The sequence below is a fragment of the Pundamilia nyererei genome, unplaced genomic scaffold, assembly GCF_000239375.1.
Source record: "Pundamilia nyererei isolate P.nyererei 1_Seehausen unplaced genomic scaffold, PunNye1.0 scaffold00225, whole genome shotgun sequence".
Taxonomy (NCBI): Eukaryota; Metazoa; Chordata; class Actinopteri; order Cichliformes; family Cichlidae; genus Pundamilia; species Pundamilia nyererei.
Window position 1 is genome coordinate 863,844 of NW_005187626.1, and position 12,388 is coordinate 876,231.

Genomic DNA, 12,388 nt, shown 5'->3' on the forward strand with positions numbered 1-12,388 from the left:
TGAGAAAAGAAGAGGCAGCTGTGCAGCAAACACAGAATAACTCCAGCTTTGTGTCTTTTTCATTGTAGCTGAAGTCCGGCACAAACTGTGTTTCTTTTCAGCTCAATACCAAACACGTAATATTTTCTCTGAATGCGAGACGATTCCGTTTGTACGGGACGGTTGGAAACTCTAATAACTAACATTATGAATAAAATAAAGTTCACTATCAGTAACATCAAAGCTCCCACCCAGCTGTATAAACACTCCGTCATGCTAGCTAGCACGCAGTACGAGTTATTGTAACTGACTGTAAAAAGTCAGCATAACTAAAATAAACAAAACTTGGTTTATATCTGACCCAGAGAGACTGCAGGTCATAACTTCTTACCTGAAGGTTTGATCAGGTTGATCAGTGGTTGTTGATCAATGGTCATGAGAATTTGCATAATTAAGATTAAGGAACTGACCTCCCAGCCCATTGTTCCTTCAGTGGCTGGTTTCAGTCAATATGCAAATGTAAGATTGGGGAAACCTGCAGTCAGCTGAGACTGAAGAAGTCACCAGGATGATGATGAAACGTTTCTCCCACAAAACGCTGGTCTACGTCCATGTTCTAATTGACAAGTGACTGTGGGGGGAGCAGGGTGGAGGGTTTGTTTCATCAGCATAGAAAAGCAAGCAGAGACCTGGAGGCAGATGATCTGACCAAGGAGGGGCGAATAGGTGGTGCAGTAAAGGGGTCCGAGCACAAGACCCTGGGGCACACCGTGGTTACCTGGAGCTGAGGTGGAGCTGGAGTCTGCCACGGTAATGAACTGTGTTCTGTTGGAGACCGGGAGAGTGCGGTACCAGTGATGCCAAGATAGTTGGTGAGGGGTGGCGTTGTTTTAATTCGGAGTAAGCTGTTAAAAGAAGGACAGCACGTTTCTACATCAGGGAATAAAGTTAGTGAAAGATTCATTTGCAGATGTGGTGACAGCTCTCCAGTGAGACATTAAAGTTGAATAAAACAAGCTCAGAAACAAGTGAAACACTGAAATAAATAACACTGAATAACGGCTTACCTTTACCCGAAAGTGAACAGACTCACCTTAACAGGGATGTTTCTCACGGTATCTCCTGTTTCTAATACTGAGGCACTGACACTGAGGAAGGCTCCCTCTCTGCTCTTTGAGCCGTTTCCGGGCCCAAAGTCAAACGAACGCTGCAGCATCACTGAGAGTTAAAAACTGTCTAAATTCTTTCATCTTTAATAAAATGATCAGCGTTGCTGCTTTACCAGGTGTAACAATTAGGTTTAACATCCAGGCATCCATGAAAACGGAATTTATGAAATTTAACAGTTAGAAGTTAGCAGGAAGTTAGCTCGCTAGCTTCCACCTCAACATGATGTAGCATGTTCTGACTGAGAGATTTCTGAAACAGATTCAAACGTACAGCTCTGCTATCACTTCCAACATAAATGAAGACAGAAAACTAAACAGAAGTGACGTTTGTAGGGTTACTGAAGTTGGGCTAGCTGCTATATAATGATGTGCTACGTGATTGCTAGCAACACAGCTATGTTAGCATAACATAGCGTTAACTTTTATCGAGTGGAAAAAAGTTAACGTGAGGGTTCCCGATGGTTAGGGACAAATGCAATCACATGGCAGGATGCTGTGAAACAGCGGTCCCCAACCTTTTCTGTGCCACAGACGGTTTAATGTCTGACACTATTTTCATGGACCGGCCTTTAAGGTGTGGCGGGTAAATACAACAAAATAAAATGAAACGACAAAGACACAAACTGTGGTATTTTGTAAGAATAACAATAAACGTGAATTCACTGTGTAATTGTTTAACTTTATTAGCTGCGCCCTCCTGAAATGTGCCAACAACCTTGAGAGTAACATCCACCTCTCTTTATGGTCTCTGGTTGCTATGGTAACATGTACATATTTCTTTCAAAATAAGACACACGACTACAACACGGGAAAAGACCCAGGGAAACCAAATTAACGATAGCAACCCTGAAAACCATAAATTTCACACCCGAGCCTCAACTCTCGCGCCCCAGTACCAAACGGGGCCTGAGGGTTGGGGACCACTGCTGTAAACGGACCAAACTTCAGGCAGGAGAACAACTGAGATAATCCATCCACAATGTGAGGTTAATATACTGCTGCATGTGCTGGGCTGTAGTTACATCGGAAGGTTTTTATTACTGTGCTTTAAAATGAACAATTCAATTTCAATTCAATTCAATTTTATTTATATAGCGCCAAATCACAACATAAGTCGCCTCAAGGCGCTTCATAGATACAGAGAAAAACCCAACAATCATATGACCCCCTATGAGCAAGCACTTTGGCAACAGTGGGAAGGAAAAACTCCCTTTTAACAGGAAGAAACCTCCGGCAGAACCAGGCTCAGGGAGGGGCGGGGCCATCTGCTGTGATTGGTTGGGGTGAGAGAAGGAAGACAGGATAAAGACATGCTGTGGAAGAGAGACAGAGATTAATAACAGATATGATTCAATACAGAGAGGTCTGTTAATACATAGTGAGTGAGAAAGGTGACTGGAAAGGAAAAACTCAATGCATCTTGGGAATCCCCCGCAGCCTACGTCTATTGCAGCATAACTAAGGGAGGATTCAAGGTCACCTGGTCCAGCCCTAACTATATGCTTTAGCAAAAAGGAAAGTTTGAAGCCTAATCTTGAAAGTAGAGATAGTGTCTGTCTCCTGAATCCAAACTGGAAGCTGGTTCCACAGAAGAGGGGCCTGAAAACTGAAGGCTCTGCCTCCCATTCTACTTTTAAATACTCTAGGAACAACAAGTAGGCCTGCAGAGCAAGAGCGAAGTGCTCTAATAGGGTGATATGGTACTACAAGGTCATTAAGATAAGATGGGGCCTGATTATTTTAGACCTTGTATGTGAGGAGCAGGATTTTGAATTCAATTCTGGATTTAACAGGAAGCCAATGAAGGGAAACCAAAACAGGAGAAATATGCTCTCTCTTTCTAGTCCCTGTCAGGACTCTTGCTGCAGCATTTTGGATTAGCTGAAGGCTTTTCAGGGAGTTTTTAGGACTTCCTGATAATAATGAATTACAGTGGTGATAAAAACAGAGAGAGGCCGACAGGGATGTTTTTAGGGGTTTATTGAGATTAAATAGAACAAGATACAAAACATGTTAAAAACACAACAGCCTTAGTAAACACAGACTAGTTCGGACCTGGAGGCAGGATTCATACGTCATCACTTATAGACCAGGTTGTGTTGACAGTCAGAGGGTTCATATTTTACCTGTTGGTAATGCACCTGCAGGTCTCAGCCAATTACAGCCAGCACAGGTTCAGGTGTCAGTCTGATCTGGTCTCTGATTCGTTCTCAGGGATCTTCTGCACCATCTCCCTGTGCACGTATGCAGCCAGCGTGACCTACGACCTCTCCAGAAACCCGCCCTTCATCTACGGCCTGCCAGCTGACGTGGATCACGGTTATGGCTGGTCCATCTGCTGCGCCTGGGCCAGTCTGGGTCTCACTGTAGCGTCTGGCTGCCTCGGCACCACCTTCCCCTTCCTGAGCCGGGCCGGAGCACTGCGGTCCAAAACCGCCCACGAGTCCTCCGTCTGAGGCGAGGAAGAGGATGATTCTCGGACGACAAAAGGTGTATTTTTGGCCGGTTCCGTAATAGGAGGGGCCTCGGACTGCAGACGGAGCTGCGCACCTGTTCGTGCTCCTGATTTGGACCCAGCTCAGGTCACCTCAGCGTGCACTCTGAGCCTCGCCTGGTTCCTGTGATCCATCTCTGCAGTGGTGTGGCCAAAGGTACCATCAGTGATCAAGTTAATAAAAGATAAATTAGCTGTTGGTCAATCAGGTGAGTCATCTGTACTTACCTGACATCAAACATGTAAAGCCCAATTGAGAGTCAGACAGGTGGCCAGGTCTCAGCAGCTGTCTGTCAGTCAGCTCTGACTCACCGTTTTCTTTCTGCTGTCCCATCGTCCAATCAGAAGCTTCATCGGTGTGAAAGTCACCTGAACTGAGGCAGGTCACAAAGCTGCTGCAGCTGGGTCCCCATCAGGAGCAATAACAGGAAACACACACACACACACACACACACAGGTGTGCGCTGGGATCCAAACCTGCTGCAGGTGTGATCTTCATGGAGCCTTCCCATGCGGATGTTTCGGAGCGCTGTGCTCCGATCAGTCAGTTGGGCGGAGCTTCAGGTGCACGCGAGCGCTCTGAGCTCAGGTGAGTGTTATCCAGTCATGCGGGGTTCACACGTTGCTTAGGCATTTGATGTTCAGGTGTGGCCTTCTTAGTGATGACAGCCAATTACAGACAAGCAAAGCTGATTGTTCTTGTTCGGCTTGGATCCACAAGCCAGTTCAAAACGTGATAGGTGTGAATCCCGCCTGATGGATCAGAGTCTGAGCTGCAGAGCGTCACGTGACCAGGTGGCGTGCTGCAGGTTTGGATGGCGGCGGCCGCTCACAGATGTGTATATAAATGTGCTTTCAGCTGCGAGCTGAGCCACAGACTGAACCCTTTACTCTGCGACGCTGAGCAGGTGCTGCTCGCTGACTTCAGGCTTCCCGCAGGAGGGAACGCACTGACAGATGATCCAGGTATCAGTGCTGCCGCTCTGTTATCAAACAAAGGAGTTGACCTTTAACCTCTGACACCGACTCCTCTGTAAACAGGGTATGACACCATTTATGTTTAAGCTTTTTCAGGTATCAGCCTCTGAGACTCTGCATCAGCCTATCGGAAGCCTCGATGCCTTCTCGTGACCCCCCTGTACGAGCAGAATCGGACGTTTGAAGTTCAGGCTCTGAGCTTTCAAAAACATCTGGAATTACAAACATTCATCCACCAGCTGCAGACACCAAACTGAGAGTGTCCACAGCATCCTTCCCATCATCAGGAGGAGGGCTGATGATCAGCGTGAGGAGGAGTATCAGGGGGACGGACCCATCGAGGTCTTTAGGCTCCTGAGGGAGAATGACGGTGGATGAAATGTTTGTGTGCGGCTCAAAGTCAGAACTTTATTTAATTTCAAGCCGACACGCAGAGTGAAACGGTGACTCACCATCACTATCGACCTTTAACCTGTAGATTCCACACTGAAAGCTCCCATGTTCCTCCTGATACCCCATCATAGCTCCACTGTCCCCTCATGGAACCTTTGCTGCCCCCTGCTGGACACAGCTGTAAATACATGGTGTAAACATGATGGGACTCGTCACCTGTAGCTGCTCCTGTGGAAGATCTGTCAGCATTTGTTGGATGTATTTATATCTGAGAATTAAATATTTGTTAAATGTGTGTGAGGCGTGTTATTGTGGTTCTGATAACATCACATAATGAAGAGGCGCCGGCTTCACTGAGCACATCAGGGCAGCACAACTCATGTGGACTGGATCCAGTTACCAGGTGAGTTAGAAGGTAGCCGGTGGAGACAGTCACATGTGCTGCTGCTCAGAAAAGTCTGTCATTCACCTGTAACATGAACCGTGTGACCCGGGTAGTTGGAAGAGCTGATGTTCTCACGTGTGCAGGTTTCTTATTTTCTAAAAGGTACCTGACCCAGCCTGGCCCTGAGCGAATCTAAATGTTTGTCACTGAAGAACATTTCAATAAAGTTTCTTCCAGCACCATCAGATGCTATGAAGCAGTTCAGCACAACTCTGAGGGAAACGGTGACTTGTGACCATGAAGAAGAACCACTGAAACCCAGAAACAGGAGCTTAAACCATGAGGGAGACGTATGTCTGTGAAGGTTCTCAGTCATCCAGGTCATTGCAGTCGAAGGAGCTTGGAAAGAAAAGCGTCTGGAATTCTTTAAGTTGCTTGAAGACGTTTCACCTCCATTCATCGGCGAGACCAAACAGCCACTTCACAAGCGCATGGCACAACATAGAAGAGCCACCTCCACAGGACAAGACTCAGCAGTCCATCTGCATCTAAAGGTCAAAGGTCACTCTTTCAAGGATGCCAATGTTCACATTTTGGACAGAGAGGACAGATGTTTTGAAAGAGGAGTGAAAGAAGCCATCTATGTCCAGTGTGAGCGACCATCTTTGAACAGAGGGCGGGGCTTACGACACCAACTGTCTGCCATCTATAATCCAGTTTTGAGATCCCTTCCCAGACGCCTTAACGCCCACTCACATCCTGGGCCATCTGACCTCAGGAAATCACACGATAGGTTTCACAATGAGCTCCCCCAAAACTGGCTGATTGGGACCCACACCCGTTTTTATACCTTGGCTCGTGTGATTAGAGGATCATCAGGGGGTCCTTTTGTCCCTCTTTGAGGGGAAACTCCCACTGGGTTTAAATCTGGGACTCTCCACCATTTGACTCTTAGAACAGAAGAAGCTTCTCGGCTGAGAGGTGAAACGTCTTCAAGCAACTTAAAGAAGTCCAGACGCTTTTCTTTCCAAGCTCCGTCGACCATGAAGGTGACAAAACTAAAGAATCAGGAAACTGGAGAGAGGTCTGAGAGCTCTGAGTCTGCCCAGAACGCTTATAAGAACAAGGTGCGCCATCACAGAGATGTTAACATTGTTTAAATATGAAGGGACTCGGCTGCTTATTATCACAATGACAAAGAGACTGTGCTTAGAGTGACCATCTTCAGTTTATGTTGAAAACTTTTTATTTTTTCAAACACATAAATCATTAAAAGTTCCCTAAAATCTTCAGCAGCCTCTCAGGAAACATGAGAGCCTTTATTTCCACTCAGCTCTTTGGGGGTCAGCACAGTCCCTGTTCCGTCCTCTTCTGGCTTCACTGGGGTGGCTGTGGCTCAGGTGGTAGAGCAGGTCACCTGCTAATCTGGAAGGTGGGTGGGTATCAGATGTCAGGTATCCTTGGACGAGATACTGACCTGAAGTCACTCTCAAATGAATGTGTGCGAATGTCAGATAGAAAGAGCACAGAAAAAAGTGCTTGTGTGAAGAATGAGGCAAGCTGTGTGAAGTGCTTTGAGTGCTCAGACTAGAAAAGCACCATATAAGAACCAGTCCATTTACTGTTCCAGTGAGAGCAGCCTTAAGCTCAAAGCTATTTTAAAAACCCACCACTCCTTTACAGCTGCCTGTGGACGCCAAAGGGTTAAAATATCCCCATTTATTGTCTAAATCCAGCCATCCAGTCAGATCATGGTAGCAGTAGGTTAAACAGCTATTCCAGAAACCAAGGTGTTGCCGGGTTAGATAATATATAATCTCTCCATCAGGTTATGGGTGCAGCTCAGTGCTGCCGGTGAAACAGAGAGATCTTTGGATCTGTGGAAAATATTAGTGTGTATCAGGAAGTCAGAACAGTCATTGCTGTAAATGATACTGAGGTCCTGATTCATCTTCCAGTTGGTCGACATTTCTGTTTCCACGGGGCTGATGGTTGTGTGAGTCTTTGTCCAGCAGGGGCTAGCTCGTTTTATGTCTGATACACACATATCTAAAAATGATTTTTAAGATTAGATAACCTAGATTAGTCCCACATGTGGGAAATGTGTTTGTTACAGCAGTGGACAGTGCAAAGTTGCATAGAAAAATTAGAAAAAAAACACTGGAATAATATATCTATGAGATACTGTACACAATAGAATAAAATAAAAATAAAATACTCTATACAATCGAATAAAATAGAATACAAATGCTATATACAACTGAGTATAATACAATGATGCCAAAAAGAGTATTGCACATAGTGTTATTGCACATGTGTGGATGTGTTTGATCAAGTCTTTGTTGTGGAGTCTGACAGCAGTGGGGAGGAAAGACCTGTGGGACCGAGAGATTTTCTTTTGTACATTAAGATTTTGTGTACTTTTTGATATTTTGGTGTTATTTTTTGTTTTGTATTTATTTATTCTTTGATAAATTTTGAATATTTTTGTTTCATATTTCATTTTTTTTGTTGAATTTGGAATCGTGTTAGTTATTTTTAGTCCTCACTTGTCGACATGGCTGCCAACGTCACTGTGACACGCGCAGTGAAGCACGCTCTCCTGCGCAGGAGCCCCGCCCATATACGTCAGGACTCGCCCTGTACGCATGTGCAGCCGATACTCTACGGTTCCCCAGACTCTGGTGACAACAACCGCCCTCCGTTAGCTCACGGACTGTCCGCCTGTCAGGGGCCCGGGGCCGGACGCGCCGTCTGAGAGAGTCCGGGGGACATAGTGTGGGCAGCGGACGCTAAGCGAAAGCCACGACGCCGGAGAGTTGGTGTGCCTTTGGTCCGCACCGCCCGCCCGGTAACAACGCGCCCGCTGCCCGGCAGCTGCTGGCCGGTCCGTTTACCGAGCCGCCGCTAACGCTAGCAGGCGGGCTAACGCCGCGGCAGATCAGCGTCCCGGTGGCCATTCGTCATGCTCTGCACCCGGTGAGCGGAGCCGCGGGCAGCTGCTAGCCAGGAGCTAACGGCTAGCTCTCCGAGGATGGTCGCAGTGAGGGCGGCTGCTCTGGAGGATCGGCCCGGATGTTCTGAGCTTCACGGCTTCACCCGCCCTGCTGGACCCGGACTGCCGCTCACCGAACCGGGCGTGTGAGTCCGGCTGCTCAGACCCGCGGGAGCGGCAGCCATGCAGGCGGCGCAGCCGCAGTACGACTTCTTCAGCGAAGAGAACGGTCCGAAATGGAGAGGCCTGCTGGTGCCCTCACTGGAAAAGGTAAACACACACACGAACCCGAACAGAGACACACAGACAGACCTTCAGGTGTGTGCAAGTGAGCTGTGTGTGTCCTTACGGTGCTCTGAGCAGGTGTTTGTCTCACCCGAGTCCACCCTCGGGTTGTGGTGCATCGTGGTTACTGAGCATCACGGTGGTCGGCAGGTAAAACTCCACAGAACGATGACAAGAGCTTCATCAGAGCCTTGTGTTGAGGCTGATCCATAAATACCTGGATCATTGTGTCCTCACCTGTTTAGAGGATCACCATCGTCAAACATCAGTCGGACCTCACACTGAAGGTGTTAGTAGTGAGGATGATGGTTCCACAGAGGAGGGGCCTGAAAACCGAAGGCTCTTCCTCCCATTATACTTTTAAATTCTTACTTTTAAAGGATTTTGAATTCTGGATTTAACAGGAAGCCAAAACAGGAGAAATCTGCTCCCTCTTTCTAGTCCCTGTCAGGACTCTTGCTGCAGCATTTTGGATCAGCTGAAGGCTTTCAGGGAGTTTCTAGGACTTCCTAATAATAATGAATTACAGTCGTCCAGCCTGGAAGTAATAAATGCATGAACTAGTTTTTCAGCGTCACTCTGAGACAGGATATTTCTAACCTTAGAGATGTTGCACAAATGGAAGAAAGCAGTCTTACATATTTGTTTAATATGTGCGTTGAAGGACATGTCCTGGTCAAACATGACTCCAAGGTTCCTCACAGCTCCATCCTCATCTGCATAGCAGTGTAAATGTATGCTATGTCTTCTAATGATGCTGCCTAAGGGAAGCATGTATAATGTAAACAGAATTGGTCCTAGCACTGAACCCTGTGGAACTCCATAATTAACCTCAGTGTGTGAAGAGGACTCTCCATTTACATGCACAAACTGGAGTCTATTAGATAGATATGATACAAACCACTGCAGCACAGTACCTGTAATACCTACAGCCTGGTTGGAGATTGGCCTGTAGTTAGCAAAGAGCTGTGTGAACAGATGACTTTTACTCAGAAAGATCAATTGGAAAAACAGTCTAAATGAACATCAATGGTACTAAGAGTAGCTGTAGATAATATTACATCTGTGGGATGATTACTGGTCATTTTTTCTCTAAAGATTAAAATGTTATTTGTGAAAAAGTTCATGAAGTCATTACTAGTTAACGTTAAGGGATGGTTGGCTCAACAGAGCTCCTCTGAGTTTGTTATCCCTGATATGAGGTAACTTCAACTCTGAGTCACTTACCATGGTAACAGACTGTGAACCTAACCTGATAACTGGCAGGTGTTATTCAATAAACGCTGAGTTTCCCTCCTGCTGCACCTGAACCAGCTGACTGACCCTCTCATTTGTTTCCTCGTTCATAGTTGCTGCCAACGCGCACAGAGGAGCAAAATCTGCTGCAGCAGTTTGTTTTTACAAAAACTGAAGTCCCAGATTAATGTTAGTTTGTTGGTTACTTAACGTGAAGCTTTTGCAGTCATTAAGTCGCCGGTATAACAGGACAGAGGCAGCGATGATGTCACAGAGGCAGCGATGACATCTAAAATGAAATATGGCGATAGAATGAGTAAAACGCGCATGCGCAGTGCCGTTGTTTTCATGCGCACATGGCGGCGAAGGAGAACGAGAAGGGCGAAAGCGGATCGTTGAATGAAACGGATGAACCAGAACTGGTTTGTAAAATGCTGCAGCTTCAGTGGTGTGGAACTGGTTTAGCTTTCGTCCGTCAGATACACAACAAAGCACTATTTTTGGTAGAGCATGCTAGCTGGCCGTCGTTATTACGATGTTTTTTGGAAAATACGGCGCACTTAAAATCAACCCTTTGAGTTTCTGAAAAGCGACAGAGCCCCTTATAATCCCGTGCGCCTTATGTATGAACTCTGGTTGTGTTTACTGACCTGGAAACTATTTTATGTGCACGGCGCTCGAACATCTGTCAGATGTTTCAGTACGACTTTGCTAAGCTACGAAGCCGCACCGCTTGATGGATTGTCGGAGCATTACGGCTATCGTAGGCGGAGCCTCGCGGAGTGATACGTACTGTGCTTCAACATAATGTTACCGTATTGTGTGTGTATAACCTCTTTTTAAGTTTTGTGGATATTATACATCAGGGGCGATTCTAGGATCAGAGCTTTGGGGGTGCTGAGCACCTAGAGAGCTGCCCATCCAGGCAAGGTAAACTGTACTCGTCACGATGAGACTTCTTCCCCGTCTCTGTCAGTCCCTGCATCCTTAAATGTCTCCAGTTGTCCCGAGTTCCCTCTGACTGTCTCCTTGGTGCATTTAAACCCCTGTTCCTCTCGGTCCTCATCGTCTGTTGTCTTCATCTCCATTATCAGTCATCATAATTTTACCCTCTCAGTGCAAGTCTGCAAATTTCTTTATTAAAGCATAAGATTCTTAAATTCATCAGGTCTCTCTGTGCCTGGGTCCTCGTCTCAAAACATGACATCACTGTTTTGTACATTTTAACACAATTTAATCCCACATGTGTGAAAGAAAAGCAAAACACTTTTTTGAAAAGTCTGTAACAAAACCATCAAATCTGATAAAGGTTATTTAAATGCTGCAAAAGAAGAATGGATTGGAATAAAATACATATCCTGACCTTAATTACTGGGAGAATAATGAATGATGCTCACAGTGAGTAAGAAGTAAACTGAGAGCATTTTTTGGACAGAGATTCACTTTTAAAGTGTGTGTGTAATATAATAAAAATATATAAAAAAAAATACACTCCAAAAATAGAGTCCTTGAAATGTACGAAATATTATTACAAAATTAGAAAACTGAGACACCTTGGCCTCTGGCACAATGTATGAAAAGATCTTTACTGCAGATACTAACATGGCTCTGCAGATTTTTTCTTTTCTTTTATCCTACGTCACCTCAGCTTGAGGTTGGCAAATCTATCACATTTTGGTGGTCAAGTCTCTCAAGCATCTCTTTCTCAACTGACATCACAGCCGGGTGCTGGAGTCGGCTTTGACCCATGGTCCTTCTCAGCCAGGTATGGAGCTGACTCAAGACACTAAATGACCTCTCACAGCTACAGCTGCTAACTGGGTTTGTTAGGGCAACCTGAATAGCAGTTTTCAGTGTGGGGAAGATCTGATTATCCTGAAGATTGTACAATGTTAACATATCTGGGATGGAACCAGCCTCACTCTCGAGCTTCAAAAAGGTTTTGGCAACCGTGACTTCCTCTGACTGAAGCTCAGTATGGTAACGCAGTGCCAGGGCTGACAACCCAGTTTGTTTAGCAGACTCTGTACAGCAGCTTTAATACAGGGAGGACACAACTTCCAGACTGTGAGTAAAATCAGGTTTTTCTCTTTGTCAGTTTAACAGTTTCTGCCTGTCACTGTTCCCTGTCTGTTTGCTTACCTGCTTCTTCCTGACCTCGTACTTTCTCCTCATGTTCTCCTCTTTCCTCTCTCCCTCTTTGGACTGACAATCATACACAAATAGATTGGATTTAATTAGATTAAAAAACTACTATTAAGATCACTAATAAAAAAAGTCCTCTCTTAGTGTCCTTTCAACCAAAAGGCAAATAACCAAACCACGTGTACATCTAATAAATAGGGGTGCAACGATATTCGTATCGATATTGAACCGTTCGATACAGTGCTTTCGGTTCGGTACGCATATGTATCGAACAATACAACATTTGTAATTTATTTTATCAACTTTCCTTCTGACGATGCTGTCTGTGT

At 45.6% G+C, this 12,388-nt stretch overlaps 2 protein-coding genes across 10 annotated transcripts in view; both read left to right on the forward strand.

Annotated features, from left to right (window-relative positions):
- tmem178a (transmembrane protein 178a) overlaps positions 1-5,308 on the forward strand; it is a 12,024-nt gene extending 6,716 nt beyond the window's left edge. The window contains exons 4-5 of one of the 6 annotated variants that reach the window (XR_312133.2): positions 3,363-4,608; positions 4,708-5,308. Coding sequence is in view for 2 of the 6 variants with exons in the window: in XM_005748618.2 (XP_005748675.1) it covers positions 3,363-3,604 (242 nt within the window). In the remaining 4 variants the exon portion in view is untranslated. Of the gene's footprint in view, positions 1-3,362 lie in introns of all 6 variants that reach the window. The other 5 variants (XR_312134.2, XR_312135.2, XR_312136.2 and 2 more) reach the window with 5 other exon arrangements.
- Positions 5,309-8,014: 2,706 nt separating this feature from the next.
- sos1 (son of sevenless homolog 1 (Drosophila)) overlaps positions 8,015-12,388 on the forward strand; it is a 33,100-nt gene continuing 28,726 nt past the window's right edge. For all 4 annotated transcript variants that reach the window (XM_005748625.1, XM_005748626.1, XM_005748623.2 and 1 more), the window contains exon 1: positions 8,015-8,663. In XM_005748625.1, coding sequence (XP_005748682.1) covers positions 8,577-8,663 — 87 coding nt within the window. In that variant the 5' untranslated portion in view covers positions 8,015-8,576. The remainder of the gene's footprint in view (positions 8,664-12,388) is intronic.